The sequence below is a fragment of the Scyliorhinus canicula genome, chromosome 9 (genome assembly GCF_902713615.1).
Source record: "Scyliorhinus canicula chromosome 9, sScyCan1.1, whole genome shotgun sequence".
Classification (NCBI taxonomy): Eukaryota; Metazoa; Chordata; class Chondrichthyes; order Carcharhiniformes; family Scyliorhinidae; genus Scyliorhinus; species Scyliorhinus canicula.
In genome coordinates, this window is record NC_052154.1 from 39,494,118 (window position 1) to 39,510,148 (window position 16,031).

Consider the following 16,031-nt stretch of genomic DNA (forward strand, 5'->3'; position numbering starts at 1 on the left):
GGATTGTGCGGGGATTTGTTTGGATTGTATTTTTGTTAAGGGGACATTGTTCCAGTTATCGGTTGAAATTTTATCTTTTTGTTTTATTTTGCTTTGTAAATTTTTGACATAATGTTATGCATGCACCCAGGGTGGGTTTTGTGTTGTACAAGTGACCCTATTGAGAGGCGGCGCACTTCATTGAAATATTTAAATGATCCTCCCTCAGTACAATTTGGAGGCTGATAAAAATGTAACAGTTACTGCGTGAGTTTATAAGTGTTTGGGAATCCTGGAAGTGAGAGAGACGAAGGCGGGAGCGGTTGGCTAAAGAAGACCAGTTCCTTTTACAGAATTCCTTGAGGAGCAGCAATGTTTCTGCCATGTTGAAAAATGCCCACCACCCCCAAGTCTCACTTCCCAATTGCTGGAACTTTCCCCAAGAAGTTCAGTACTTTTTATATCTCTTCCTGTGGATTAAATATTGCTTTCTAACGTGCCCTGTGAGTGACCTCCAGTCCCCTCTATACATCATATCCCATATCTTGCGATTGAACTTTGTTCAATCATAATCTCTTGCCCGCCTTGTGTTCAAGATTGCCCGGGTCTGTCCAAATCCCTGTGGCCTTGTTGCAGCTGGAGGCCAGTCAATTTAGCCAAATGGTGGAAGGGAAATGGGATAAAAAATTATAATGAGGTTCCATGGTCAAATTCAGAAATTCTATATTCCTGATCTATCTTGGTTTTCCCCAGACTTCAGATTTCCTCTGCACCTCCCCACCTACCTGTAAATATCAGGACCTTTAATTCTTCAATCCCAGGTATATTTAAACATAGGCTGCAAAGATATAAGGAAGGATGAGGGGAAAGCATCAGGTCCCTCAAGTTGGCCCAGCCCTACCCCTTCGCCCCTACTCCTTCGCCCCACCCCTGAAATTTGCTCTCCTGGGGCAGGTGAAAATTCATTATGCAATCTCTAAACTATTCTGGCTTCTGAGGTAAACAGTGAGTCTGAGCGAGTGCACTATTGTCCCTGATTCATCAGAAAATTGGCAAACTAGAAATATGGCCAATATTACTGGAAATATCTTCTGCTTTGAGGAACTTGACCAGTTCCTTATAAAAGGACCATTGGTATTCACCATTTCCCCCAACAGTTTGTTCCAGTAAGGCAAAGTGTTCAACATTTATATTTACAGTTTTACAAATATGATTTCCATTCATACCATCTCTATCCACTATAAATAACTTGCCTAATTGGATAATAAATTATCCCTTAATTACATTTTAAAAATTGCAGTCATATCCCTGCTATCCTTGTTTTTACCAACCATACATGTTATTGGAACCTAACCCTTGAACGCTTAGCTGTACGATTTGGCTTCATCCAGGTTGCCCTCTTCCACAACCCCCATCAAGCTTCAATTGTTTTCATCATAGGTAGATTTATCTGGGGGACTGGTTAGTTTAGATGGTTAGCATATGGATATGATTCATGCCAATCGCATTGGGTTTGATTCATGTTCTGGCTGAGGTAGACCCTAGGTAGGGTGAGGAGGGAGGCTCTGAGTAAAAATTGGGATAGTTTGCTGCGGGTCAGTGAATAATTGCCATGGACCTGCCTTTACACAGACTGAAGAAGAAGAGGACTTTCTAAAGGTTTCTGTCAACCAACAGCAGTTTTGTGTATAAAGTCTCACTTTAAATGTGAGCGATGTCACAGCATATTTAAATCTGTAGCAGCAAAGAAAAAAACCTGGCTCCGATATTATCAGATGGTTAACTAAAATAAAAAATCAGCAGAAATCCCATTGAAAAGGAGGAAATTTGAAGCAATCTTGTGCTCCATGTGATTTTTAATTGTTGAAAAGAAGGACATGTTGCCAAAGCTTTTTGTCTTGAACTCATTTAGACAAATGCATGAATGTCAAATTGCAACCTGGCAAAACAATTTATACTATTGAAGAAAAGAATGCTGATTGGTTGGCAAGTCACTTCTCATTAGGTGAGGTATTGCCATGGAGAATACAATGGGAATTATAGGATCCTCCAAGCTCTTCGGTAATTCAAAAGATGCCCAAGGCTTGAACATATTCCTTTCATTTGCAGAGAACCGGTCCCTGCCTATGAATAAATGTATGTCACTTTTTGGGCATGACACAGGGATGCATCATAAAGTTTTATTTCTCATTGTGATCCTGAGAGACTGTCCTTATCATCATTAGCCTAATACTAACCATGAAACCATTGTCAAACCCACCTGGTTCACTCATGTACTTCAGTGAAGGAAATCTGACAGCCTTGTCTGGCCTACATGTGACTCCAGATTCAGGAATGTGGTTGACTCTTAAATGACTTCTGAAATGGCCTAACAAGTCACTCAGTTCAAGGGCAATTAGGAATGGGCAATAAATGCTGGCCCAACCAGCGAAGCCCACATCCTATGAAGAAATAAAACAAAACCCAGTCTTCACCATGGCAACCCTTGTGTGATAACAGACAGGAAGACGAGAGATAATAGTGGTGGAGAAACGAGTTCCTGCTTGAACACAGCTTCAAAAATGTTTGCAGGTCCATGGGAGGTGACAGAGGGAAAAAAAAATTTCCCTCGCATATATGATTTATAATTGCTTTTGATGTAGTGGGAGTAAAGGATTGCTTTCATGGCACGGTAGAGCAGTGGTTAATGCTGTTGTTTCACAGTGCAAGGGACCTGGGTTTGAGTCCTGTCGCTGCAGAGTCCCCATGTTCTCCCTGTGTCTGAGTGGGATTCCTCCGGGTGCTCCGGTTTTGTCCCACAAGTCCCGAAAGACATGCTGTTAGGTGAATTGGACATCCTGAATTTTTCCCCCAGTGTACCCGAACAGGCGCCAGAGTGTGTCAACTCGGGAATTTTCACTAACATCATAGAACATAGAACATTACAGCGCAGTATAGGCCCTTCGGCCCACGATGTTGCGCCGTCCTGTGAAACCCCTCTAAAGTCCATCTACACTATTCCCTTATCGTCCATAATCAGTGCAGTATTAATGTGAGCCTACTTGTGACAATAATAAAGATTATTATTATTATCGTGAGCAAATATCATAAACATCATAAATTTAATGTTGGGAGATGACCAAAAAAGATAAATGCATAGAAGAGACTTTAGAAATAGAAGAAAACAATACTTTTTGAGCAAACTTTCTGAAATGGATGAATATTATTTTATTAAATATATTAAGAAGAGTAGGCCATTCAGCCCATCGGGTCAGCTGCATCATTCAATAAGATGATGGCTGACCTGATTGTAGCCTTAACAGCACTTAATCGCCTATTCTTCACAAGACTCCCCAGTCAATCAAAAACCTATCCAGCTCCAGCTTTACTACATTCACTGACCTCCATTGCTCCCTGAAGAGAATTCCAAAGACTAATGATCTCGGTGAAGAAATTCCTTCTCTTCGTCATTTTGACTGGGAGCCGCCTTATTTTTAAACTGTACTTCCTAGATTCCCACATGAAAAGAAACATCCTCCCAGCCTCTACCCTGTCAAACTACCTCAGGATCTTGAGTTTCAATAAGATCAATTATCATCCTTCTAAACTTCAATGAGTATAGGTCCAACCTGCTCAACCGTTCCTCTGGAAGACAGCCCCTTCATCTCGGGAATCAGGCCAGTGTACCTTCTCTGAACTGCTTCCAATTCAAGTAAATCCTACCAAAACAGTATACGGTACTCCAGCTGCCATCTCGCCAATGTCCTGTACAGTTGTAGCAAGGCTTCCTTATTTTTATACTCCATCCTTTTGTGGGGGGGCTGACTAAATAGCTGGTTCGTGATGCAGAGCAAGGCCAGCAGCATGGATTCAATTTCCATACCGGCTGAGGTTATTCATGAAGGCCTGCCTTCTCCACCTTGCCCCTTGTCTGAGGTGTGGCGATCCTCAGGTTAAACCACCACCAGCCAGCTTTCCCCCTCTAAGGGGAAAGCAACTTCTGGTCATCTGGGACGATAGCGACTTTACCTTGCCTTACTCCAGCCCCCTTCCATTAAAGGCCAGCATTCCATTTTCTTTCTTAATTAATAACATTTTGTGACTTCATTCTAAAGACATGAAGATCCCTCCACTGCAGCATTCTGCAGTCCCTCTCCATTTAATTAATATTCTACTTTTCTGTTCTTCCTGCTAAAGTGAACAATGTGAAGCCGCATTCTTGTGTGTGAACAATGACTGTAATATTTATGCCTCAACATTTATTTCAGTCAATTTGCTGCATTACAGCAATGGACCAACCACTGTTACCACTGTTGCATTTAAGTGGCTTTGGGACATGACAGAAATGGACTATTCCGCATCAGAAGAATCGCTACTCCCTTGTAATAAAATTGATTTTTGTTTTCTGTCCCCTCCCCTACCTTTATACCATCTCTCACACTTGGGCAAGCAGGCCAAGTAGGATGCTGCTCTCTGCCTGTGTTTGCTGTTCTTCAAACCTTTGCACAAAAGTGTATCAATGGCTGAAGGTCACTTACTTTTTATTTTCTCTATTGCTGTGAGGGGATTTATTGCCTTTACTTTATTGGTATTTGCCATGTGAGAATAACTTATCTCCATGTTAACTATGAATGATGAATCTAACCCACATGAATTGTGCATCTAATCCATATTCTGTTTGTTATATATTGCTCAAGTTCTTTTGAGAATTATATCTCGTTAACATTCTTACTCTATAAAAATTGACTGTTGGGCCACATTTTGATTTTTTTCATCTTGCTTTCTTTAACAAAAGGAATTGGAGATTAGTTGTGTTTTGAGTGTTTTTGAATACAGCAAATTTGAATGAATTTAGAAAGACGTCACAGACTAGGCATTGTACATGTGTATTAAAGCTAGGCAAGCCAGTTTGTGGGATGTTAGGCCTCACTGGCTACTTAAAACTAAAACGGTGAAGGTCAGTTGAATCAACCCAGCAGCTAGAATGGCCTCTTATTTAATTTGAAAATGGTAGGAGAAATTGTCTATTAAATCCACACTCTGAAGCAGGGAGGATGGACAGCTAGTTGTGCTAAAAGGCATAGCAAATCACCTGAACGATGAAGAATTGGAGGAACTTGCTTCCCATACGCTGAGAGCATGAAAGGGACCGATGTACCATCAACCAACTAGGTTTGCGTTATTTGAAAGTTGGAGACTTTGAGGTTTGCTTGAAGTACTTTTATCTCATTGGTGAATATATTGTCCAAGTACCAAGATATTGTAGTACAAACAACGTAAGATATTTGCAAAATATAGTAACATTGATTTAAACTTTATATCAGGCCCGTGAGAGTCCATGTGATAGACAGTTGTCCACGAAGGCGATAGACTTAAAACACTGCCGCAGTAAAACATAAACAATGACAATATATTGTGCATGAAGATGTTAAGCAAAGCACTTTAGTACAACCTGACTAGATTCATGTTGTAGTATTTTACTATACTTTGAATGGAAAATATTTGTACAGCGGTAAAATTATTCGGAAGACTAGCTACGAAGCATGATGATAGTACTATGAAAATTTGCCAGTGTGCAGAGTTTGTGGCACATATGTGTGAAGGCTTGTGTTGACCCTATTATCTCTTACAAAAAAATCAGTCCACAGTTAAAAGCCAAGGCTGGCTGAGAAATGTAAATTCTTGTATCAATTTCCATGTGTTAAATCAAAGTTGGGGAGCCGAATACTAGATCTACCCTGGAAGATGGCAGCTGGTGAATTCTAAGTGTGCAGGGTACAACTTGAATCAGAAACTGGGTGCCTTGAATATCCCATTTGATTGGTCAGCAAATGTGAGGGGCTTGTACCATTCTTGCACTTGTTATTAAACAGCAACCTGTAAGGCCACTTTTCCCATCCTGTTGGTTGGTTGAGTGTTAGGAAAGAAAATACTTCTTAGATTACATTGATCTGTGGACTAGGCTGAATTACATCAATAGCAAACAAAATGGCAGCAAGAGTTAAAACATACAGTTGTAAATGTTCTGGTCCTGCTCACTGTGGGAATTGTTGCGGGCAGGACGGAAAATTTGATGGACCAGAAGTGCCCGGTCTTGGGGAGGACACGGCCAGAAAATTTCCCCCCATGTATTGAACACCAAGATGAAAATTTCAAATACAGCAGCAGTCGGGAATCCACTTGAGGGCTGAAGAGGCATTCAGAATTGAAGGATTGTTCCTTCCAATAACTTTGACGAGATAAAACCTTGGAAATACAAATTGGGAACTCAAAGGGAGTAATAAGAGGTAATTTAAATAGCTTTCAGTTGCATGTAGTATTTTTGTGTGGGAATAACATGATACTAATAGAAAATAATTCGGTTACTGGCAGTACAGCAAGCGTGTATGATATACAAGACCATTTAGGATATTGTACATAGAGTGTGAATTGTCTGTATCGTATGTATTTTGGGGAAAAGTTAAAGTTTTTTTTTCAATGCTTCTTGGCCTAGTTCCACTGCATGTTTGTCCTATAAATGTAAATATTCTCTTTTTTCTAGTTTTAGTGGTTAAGGTTTTCTTTCCGAATACAATAACATTAAATATTGATTAAACATTAGGTATTGGTGCCATGCAGAGGCAGTCTGTCACAAGGGAGCCTTGCTGCTGCCCATTTTGAGTCTTACATCTTGCAGCCTGTGGATGATACTACCAATAGTAGTTACCGAACATTGAATGGAAGGGCAAGTGGTTCTTTTAATATGCTGTACTCCTTTTTCTATCCTGTTATGTTTACCGTAAATATTTTCATCCTGAGTGAGTTTTGTTTTTTTTGCAACGTCTTTACCTCTTGCATACAAGAAAAATAACGAAAAATTAACCAATGTTAACTGCACTAAAGAATGCTGGGGAAAAATTCCCCTTGATCTGCAGTATTGATTTAGACTAATGAAAATAAGATGTGGTGGTCAACAACAGAAATGCTGTGACTTTAAATTTCTCATCCTTGTTTTCAAATTCTTCGGTGGCCTTATTCCTCCCATCTCTATAATCTCCCGCACCACAGCCCTCTGAAATATCTCGCTCCTCTAATTCTGGCCACCTGTGTATCCCAATTTTAATAGTGCCACCATTGGTGCCCGTTACCTAAGTTGCAAAGGCCCCAAGCTCTGGAAATGAGCTAGAATACATGTCTCTAGCTCTCTGCCTTGTTTTCCGCTTTTCGAAACACGTTAAAACCTTTGACCAAGCTTTTGGTGATTTGACCTAATGTCTCCTTATGTGGCTTGGTGTCATACTTAGTTTTGTAATGCTCCTGTCTAGTACCTTGGATATTTCATTATGTTAAAGCTGCTATATCAATATAAGTTGTTGTTGATATTGTAAATATGTTCTTATGGTGTGTAGTTGTAGCTAACTTTGGAAGTTTTCATTCACTGTTTAAACATCCCTTTTTTTCCTTCCCTTTAAATAATTTGCAATTCCAGGAAGTAACCATCCGAGGGAACCTAGTTAGTTTGGGTGTTGGTTTTAGCTCGCCATGTGCGATACGAATCCTTTTTGAAGAAACTTTCTACACTGAGAAAGAGGAAAGTTTCAGTATCTTATGTATTGCTCGACCATTGGAAAAGGGTTCCAGCCTGGGTAAGTGAATGAAAATCTGTATGCTTTCCTTGCCTATTTTCAGTTCATAAATGATGAGCATGTTCTTGTGTATGCATAAGAGGCCTGGATCTGAAAGCTAACTTTGGAGGAAGGTGGTCCATGTCCAAATGCAGCAAGACTTGGTCGATGTCCAGACTTGGGCTGATAAATGGCAAGTAACATTTGAGCCACAAGTGCTAGGCAATGACCAACCGCTTCTGCTTCGCGCTCAAAACATTTCCATCACTGAATCACCCACTATCAACATCCTGGGGGTTACCATTGACCAGAAACTGAACTGGGCTAGCCATATAGCTATTATGGCTGCAGGAGCAGGTCGGAAGCTAGGTATCCTGCAGAAAGTATCTCCCTTGCTGACCCGCAACCCCAAAGCTTGTCCACAATCTACAAGGCCCAAATCAGGAGTGTGATGGAATATTCTTCCCTTGCCTTGATGAATGTCACCCCAACAACACTCCAGAAACTCAACACCATGCAGGACAAAGCAGCCTGCCTGATTGGCATCCCTTCCACAAACAATCACTCCCTCACCACCAACGCACAGTAGCAGCAGTGTGCATCATCCACAAGGTACACTGCTGGAGCTCACCCCACCTGCATGTGAACTGTGCCCACACCCCACCAACAGCACTATGGGTGTACCTACACCAGATGGACTGCAGCGGTTCAACAAGGCAGCTCACCACCACCTTCCCAAAGGCAATTGAGGATGGGCAGTGAATGCTGGGCTCGTCGGCAAAGCCTACATCCTTTGAATTAAAAAAAATAAAAGTTCAATGAATGCATGATACTATTGCATTGTTCTGTCTATTTGGTGCATTTTACATGTGCTTATCTGTGCCAAAACCTTTTTTTATTTTCAGATGAAAATCCATCTCCAGTGGATTCCTACTGCCTGAAAAACTTTGAGGATGCTAAAGAGTTTTTAGGTCGACAGTTATCCAAAGTTGATAAGTACATTGAGGCTTTCCGAAACTCCTTTAAAGAGCTTGAAATGAAAAGTCTACGGCATCATATAGTTAGTAACTGTTATTTTGTGGTCCATTTCCTCTTGTGATATGGGTCTGGTTTATTTTGCAGTTTCACTGTTGAGGTTAATTTGGGAGGTGAAGGACATCATTATTTCTCTTTCTTGTGTTGGGGTAGGTTGTGACCCTGTCTTGGAATACCACAAAGTTCTTCATGGAAAATATTGCATTGATGTACACGTACATCTTGTTTTAACAAGTTGAGGACTAATCAGAGAAAGAAACAGGGTGGCAGTATCTTTCTTCATACAATTTAGCAAATTTGGATACATTTAGAAAATGTACATTATTAGTGGCAGCTGGGACAGAGACATAGGATGTGAGTCTCACATATTGATGTTTAGGTCTAAATTATGCATTTAATTCAATATTTGCACCAACATCTTGGAAACGTGTAAACTAGTGCCACCAAACCCAGGATGCTCCTCCCCTTCCATGCACCATTGCCCACTACAATGTTTTGGGACTGTTTCCCCTTTTCTAATCACACACTTGGGTGGGAATGCTGTGGTTTGGTGGATCTGAAGATACACTAGTTTTCTACTTCCATATCTTTGTTTACCCTGTATTCTCTGTGATTTTCTCAGGAAATATAACTGGTTCTTTCAAAATTTAAATCATCAGAAAAAATGTAATGATTATTTGCACAGCTCTAAAACTATAATCCAATCCAATTGAAAGCTTCAGAGTACTTGGATTGTGGAAGCAAAACTAGAGTAGTTCAAGTACGCCACCCAAATCTTAGATCAGTTTATGCTCTACAATCACTCCTCATTGTTATTTCCTATGATTAATCTAGTCGTCTGCTTTATAATGCAACCCTATGGTTTGTGTCTGTCTGGTAAATTTCATGTTGGCCACTTTCAATTTTTAAAATATTTCTGTTTTGTTGTCTCAAATTTCTCTCTGTAATGGTAATATAAAAATAGATTGTTTCTGATCTCCATTTTTGTAAAGCGCGTGCTCCCCAACACTGGTTTTGGTGTAAAACACAAGTAAGATATGTCAAATAAAGGGTTTTCAGGTTCCTGTGATATTACTGCAGAGGTTATAGTAAATAATCATAGCTCAATGCATGAAAATTGAATGCACAGCAATAATTTGACTGGTGTTGGAAAATGTAGCATTTGTTTTTGCCTGAATGCTGTACCAAACATTTGACGTAACTTGCAAGATGCTAGGTGTATCCAGCCTTCCTTCCACCAGCATGTAAATCACAGTGGTGATTTTCTGCTAATGTTTGAGTTGTAAGTTGAAAGATGTATTGAGCAGTACAGAGACCGAGTAGTATTACTTGCTCATTGAGTAGTCGTCTGATTTGTCAGATTGGATTGAACAACCTATATATGCTCAACTGCTAGTGGACTGTTACTTTAAAACAGCTAACATCAAATGGACTTGGACTGTAGCTTAACATAATGGATTTTCTTTATTTTTAACGAAACAGGATGAAGTAAATGCTCTCTATACCAAATGCCTTCAGTACCTGTTGAGAGATTCACGATTGGTAAGTTGTTACTCTGCCTCCTCGCACTGTTTAGAAGGTTAGAAAAATGCACATGTTTTAAACTGCTCATCACTAATCAATATTTTCTTTGTGGTATGTCTATTGCATTTAGAAAATCTTGATCAAACAGGAGATGCAAATGGCATTGCTGAAACAAGCTGTTGAAGTACGTAAACAGGTTCTTTCTTCATCTCTTAGAACCATTTTTCATGGCCTGAATGTTTCATCCATCGGGCGCGCGCACTTGGTGGGTGATAAACGTACATCAGGCTGCGGTCAGCTTCGAGCCGTGAATTCATGCGGGCTGGCCAACTAACCTGGAAAAGGTTTAGCGCTGCTGGGGAGGGCGTGTGCTGAGGAAAGGGGAGTGTGAGGGTTGGTGATTCTAATGGGCTCCTTTGGGGGACAGCTGCCACAGAGCTGGAAAAATAAATTGTGATGGAAAAACCATGCAGACAGTGTCTCATTGTCACATTCCAACACAAACCTCAGGCCCTAGACACCTTTTTAAAGTGTTACTTCAGCCCTGATATTTCATCCTGTGTTGGATAGAGGTTAAAACTAAAACTTAAAGGCCGCCTGGCCAAATGGCCCGTCGACCAACCATAAAAGCAGGCGGGCTATGTAAAATTGCGATCAATTAGCCCCTTAACGGGCTAAATTTCCGCTTCTGACTCTTGCGCGTGCCTGGCAACCAAAATATTGCGCGCGTGCATGCTGCATCGGGATGCGCGCGATTGATGTCCTTTCATGCGATTTCGTGCACTTCTGGGTTAAGTGTGTGCCCGCCTGAGCAACTTAAAATTCTGGCCCATAATTTAGTAATGTTTAGTAGAATGCTGGAACTGTTATTTGTGATTATAATTAACCCACTAACCCTGCAGATGTATGTACTTCATGGTATCCATGATCAGATCTTCAAGAGTGTGGGAACCATCGAGGCCAGTCAGGTATGACCTACTCATACTCAGTTTGTCTATCTTTCTGACACTATTGCAGTGTAACTTGATCGCGTTGATACCTCATTATTTGGATTCCATGTTTGAAAGCGGATGGTCTCATGTAATTGTTAAAAATGTCATTGCTTTAAATAAATATTTATGGTAAAAATGCATTGAATTGAACAATATTTTTGATAAGTAAATGTTAGAATTTTGAACAATGAAGTACAGTTAATGCTATCACTCCTTACTTGTTTGTGCTGTCTGGTTATTTGAAGGATGCCGCTTTTAATAAAACAACCCGAGGTTTGCAAGACCTTCAACTAAAAGATTTGGGAATCAAGTCACAATTTAGGTGAGATTTTTGCTGCTCAAGTGCCTGCTGGAAGGCTGTACAATCCTAATTTCTGAGAATTATTTGTGGGTATTAACTAAGGGTGCTTCTGACAATCCAGTTTCGTGTTACATTCAGGTTAGCTTTGTTATTGGCTTTCCTTCACTATTCAACGTGTGCTTTCTGCTTGAAAGGAGAAACTTGCTATTTAATAGTTGTAAATTATTTCAATTATTAGATATATTTTTGCTTTCTAAAAAGGTGCAGTTGTCCTTTCAGCCTTGAGACCCCACGTTGAATGTAACCCAAAGATGGTGAAAGTCTTCTATTTTGTATCAGTTGAATAGTAAAATGAGTTTTGGTAGATATGGTTCTGCTGAGAGATCATCAGTCTGAATCATTAACTGCCAGAGATGCTGCCAGACCCGCTGAGTATTTTAGCATTTTCTATTTTCATATTGGCAGATATGAGCCTTGTATTCCTGTCCTATCCTAAATAAGGTTGTTGTAATTTTAATAAAAACAAACTTGGCAGTGTGGTGAATGGGAGCTCTAACTGGAATACCAGTTTATCAGCATACCTCTCCTGTAGTGAGTTCTTTTATTTCTGGTGTGTTGAGAGCCTCCTGTCTTCGTGGCACATGGCAACTCGAAGGAAAAAAGGATGAATTCTGAAATATCCAAAAAAATGTCTTCCATTGACTAAGATATCATTAACAATTGCTTTACAAATCTTTCTACATGCATGTGCGTAAGCAACATTTTAATTTTAACCCCATTCTGGGAGTGCGTTTGTACCTAAAATAAGTACAGATTTTCATTCCGTGCAAGATTGTGATTCTGCAAATTACTACATTTATTCTGAAACTATGACTTTTACATGTTTACTGTAATCTGTCTTGAAATATTCAAGAACATTTGAATCCCACACCAAACATGTTTGCAACAAAAACCCATTTGTTGTGTTCAACCAAGTCCCGATATACAATGGGAAGAATATTCCACTCCTAACAATGGGAATCCTGGCGGGTGGCCATTTAATTGCTAGGAGGCAAAACTTTTTCCCAAATTAGGGACAAAAATTCTGTTCTCCTGACGTTCAAGGTGGACTAAAGGGTTGGACTTCCCGACGGACAATGTTGGAAACCACATTTGCATATATCATCCCTTGAATGCTCATTAAAAGGCCCCTTGCTGGAATTAAGTTGACCTTCCAAGTTAAGTTCTCTGCCAGCGAGAATTTAGAACGTTCAGTGCTGCAGCTGTACATAAGTGGCGTACATCTGGAGGGCTTCACCTCTGTCAGGTCTTTGAGGTCTGTAGATGTTTCTTTCATCCTGGGGACCTCGCATAACTTAGCTTGATTGCCATTAGCAAATGGTACTACCGTTAGCAAATGCTGCGCCAAGGCTGAACAAAGGAGGCTGGCGAAAGCTGGATAGTGGAGGCAGGCAGACATGGGAAGCTGGGGGAGCTGCAGTGTCCAGGGAAATGTTGGGTGGGGAAGGCGGTGGTGTCATGACAATGTCACTTTAAGAAATGTTTGTCTGCTCAGTTACTGCAGTGATGTCAGAGTGTGGGAAAAGCTTGGGTGTGCCTGTGTTTTTTTTTGTTTTGTTTCAGTACTGGAGCTGCAGTCAGCCAGAGAAGCTGTAATGTTGATCTCTCTGCCATGTAAAGACTATCTCTTGATCATTTGGTGAATTCAGAGTGATAACTGTTCTCAGTAGTGAATTTAAACCTGATGTGCTTCTGTAAAAGGTTTTTTTTTATGTCTTGTGGATGTTAAAAGGGAAGTAAGGATTACTTAGTGTTGTGTTCTTTGGGGGTTGTATTTGAATTAATGGTTGCTAAGGTGTTCACTATGTTTTAAACAGGTTAACTTGAGTTCATAGAATAAACATTGTTTTGCTTTTAAAAAAATTACTTTTCGATATCTGCTGTACCACACCTGTAGAGGTGGCCGTGTGCTCCCCATACCACAATATATTAAAAGCTGTGGGTCAGGTGAACTCCATGGTACACTTTAGGGTTCTCTAAACCCTGGCCCATAACAGTGGGCATGTCTTAAAGGGCCACTTCAGTGGTAGGTCCTGGGGGTAGAATGTAGTGTACTGGGGATAGGAGAGAACAGTCACAGTTCGAGAGGGTAATGGGATGTGGTAAGGTGGCAGGTCCAGGGTGAGAATTTGGTAGGTGAAGGTGTCATCGGTGGTTCACGTAAGGAGACAAAATTGTCTCGCGTAACAGGACTGGGCAGGATGGACATGGGTGGTAACGTGTGTCGGCTCTGAGGGAAGGAAAGGCATCTGAAGGTATACCATATCGAGGGGCGGGGAATGGTGATATTAGGTGGATCAATAGTGATTTGGGGGTAAGTTCGCTAGTGACAGGGGTAAGGGGAGAAGGTAAATCCTACTAGGTGGAAGGAAGGTCTTTTTTGGGTGGGTGGAGTTCAAGGTCAGCACTAGTGGCCGACTAAAGGGACACCTTAATAATTTTGAGGCAACTGGATGTCAAAGAACTCACTTTTGTTCTCCTCTCTGATGAAGTCTGCATTGCAGCAAATTTGTTCCCGATTTGTGAGTCTCATAACATTGAGATCCCAGCAAAATGCACAATCTGTGCTTTCAACTGCAGTCAGAGGCAGGACGGATGGAAGGAAGTGGAATGCCTCAAAAGGGCAACCAACTCCTGATTCAAAACCTCCATCCACCTGGGTGACTGGTTGTGGCTGAACAAGGGCTCATGTGGTTAGTCTTTCTATGCTGTCACAGTGATGATCTCTCCATAGCATTCCAAGCAAAGTGGAGACGAGCAGAAAAGTGTCCACGTGAGGCTTCTTGCACATGTCTGTCATCATTCTGGCCAAAGAGCAATGACTCCGTACACATTCATGTATGAATGGGAAGAAAACATATCTCTGGTGCTCCAGAATGTTCTTTACCTGGTAGGGGTGAAGTAGGGATGCCGTTATTAGATGGAGGCCAGCTGGTTTTATACCTGCTATGAAAAGCTCAAAGTAAATTAGTGTAAAAGTGGGTATTAATGAAAGAGTGATATTTTTAAAAGTACCGTTGCATCATTGATGGCAATGCTATTCCTCTACATTTTTCACCCAATAAAATATTGTAATAATATAGTGGCAATAATACAAACAATGTTCTAAGCTGATGACTGTGTTTAATATTTCAGTATTAATATACCTCGTGCCAAGCGGGAGTTAAGTCAGCTGAACCGGTGTACGAGCCCACAACTTAAACTGATCTGCTTACGAAATGTGGTACATGCAGTCATGCAGTCACCAAGCCAACGAGGTCAGTACTTTAGGAATGGTTGGAGGGAAAAAAAAACAGTGTCCATGCTTTGCTTTATATTATATTCCATCTGCAAGTTTGGATAATCCACCATACCTATAAGAATACATTGGTGCGTAACCTCCGATCTCTGGGGCAATGTATCAGCAGGTGCCCCAGAAGAGGCTAAGGGATCCCCCGAAGTCCCCACGCAAGGACGACAGCAATTGCCGGGAAGTTCAAACTTCTAAAGGGCAATCACCCTGCACTAGGAACTAACCAAAACTCCAATTTTAAATTGTCAGCTTTGAATGGTTCCAATTCTCTTCGCAGAATAGTTACCCAGGAACGGTTAGAAGGATTAAAACCACTTCTAACTCCTGGGTAACTATACTAGTAACCCTCCCTCCCCCCTGACCCACCATCTGACCCTGGCGACTGACCACCTGCTACCCCTCCCTCCGTTCTACCCACTTGTCTTCTCCCTGGATGCTCAAAGCGGCTGGGGCCACTCGGGCCGTAAGATTGTGGCTGATTCTGCTGCACTTGACTAAAGGCCTTGAACCCACTGAGCTGCATGAGCCGAAAGGTGGGTGAAGGATATGCAGTATTAGTAAAAAGGAGCAGAGTGACAACCCAACTATGACTGCCACTCCTTGTACGTTAGGATATATATTATATATGAAGCACAAGGACTCTTTCTGCAACAACAATGTTGGCAATAAATGGCATAAATTAGACTGTTGGGTCCCCTGATCTTTCAATGGCAAACGTATGACTCAATTTCTTGGAAAATTGATTTATAGTACACCATAGCGAATCAGAAGTGGTGCAGCCAAAGTCCTTGTATCTGCAGGGTAATGGAGGCCAGAGATTCGAACCAAGTGCCCCTTTGAGTCAGCGGTCTGTACCTATTTTTCAGAATGGAGGTCTCTCTGCATTAATAAATTTAAGCTATAATTGTTGGATTTGAAGAATGCAACTATTTGATTAGTCTGGATTTGTCCTGTCCGATTTAGGGAGAACCACAGGGCTGGATTCTCCGACCCCCTCGCCGTGTCGGAGAATTGCTGGGGGGGGTGGCGTGAATCCCGCCCCTGCCGGCCGCTGAAATTGTCCTGCGCCAGAGATTTGATTCGGCAGGGGCAGGAATCGCGCCGCGTGCAGCGCCCTCCTCCTCCTCCTCCCCCCCCCCCCCGACGATTCTCCGGCCCGCGAATGAGCTAGGCCGGCGCTGGCGTGGAAGGCATTTGGCGCCAGCAGCCATTGATGCTTCCGCGCATGCGCAGACCCACGCTGGCCGGTGGAGTCCCTTCAGCCC

General features: G+C 41.5%; 1 protein-coding gene across 4 annotated transcripts in view; it reads left to right on the plus strand.

Moving 5' to 3' along the window:
- ankrd27 (ankyrin repeat domain 27 (VPS9 domain)) overlaps positions 1–16,031 on the plus strand; it is a 100,596-nt gene that overhangs the window by 8,958 nt on the left and 75,607 nt on the right. For all 4 annotated transcript variants that reach the window (XM_038806561.1, XM_038806558.1, XM_038806560.1 and 1 more), the window contains exons 3-10: positions 6,560–6,682; positions 7,427–7,583; positions 8,468–8,622; positions 10,080–10,139; positions 10,252–10,305; positions 11,024–11,089; positions 11,359–11,435; positions 14,610–14,731. In XM_038806561.1, coding sequence (XP_038662489.1) covers positions 6,560–6,682; positions 7,427–7,583; positions 8,468–8,622; positions 10,080–10,139; positions 10,252–10,305; positions 11,024–11,089; positions 11,359–11,435; positions 14,610–14,731 — 814 coding nt within the window. The remainder of the gene's footprint in view (positions 1–6,559; positions 6,683–7,426; positions 7,584–8,467; positions 8,623–10,079; positions 10,140–10,251; positions 10,306–11,023; positions 11,090–11,358; positions 11,436–14,609; positions 14,732–16,031) is intronic.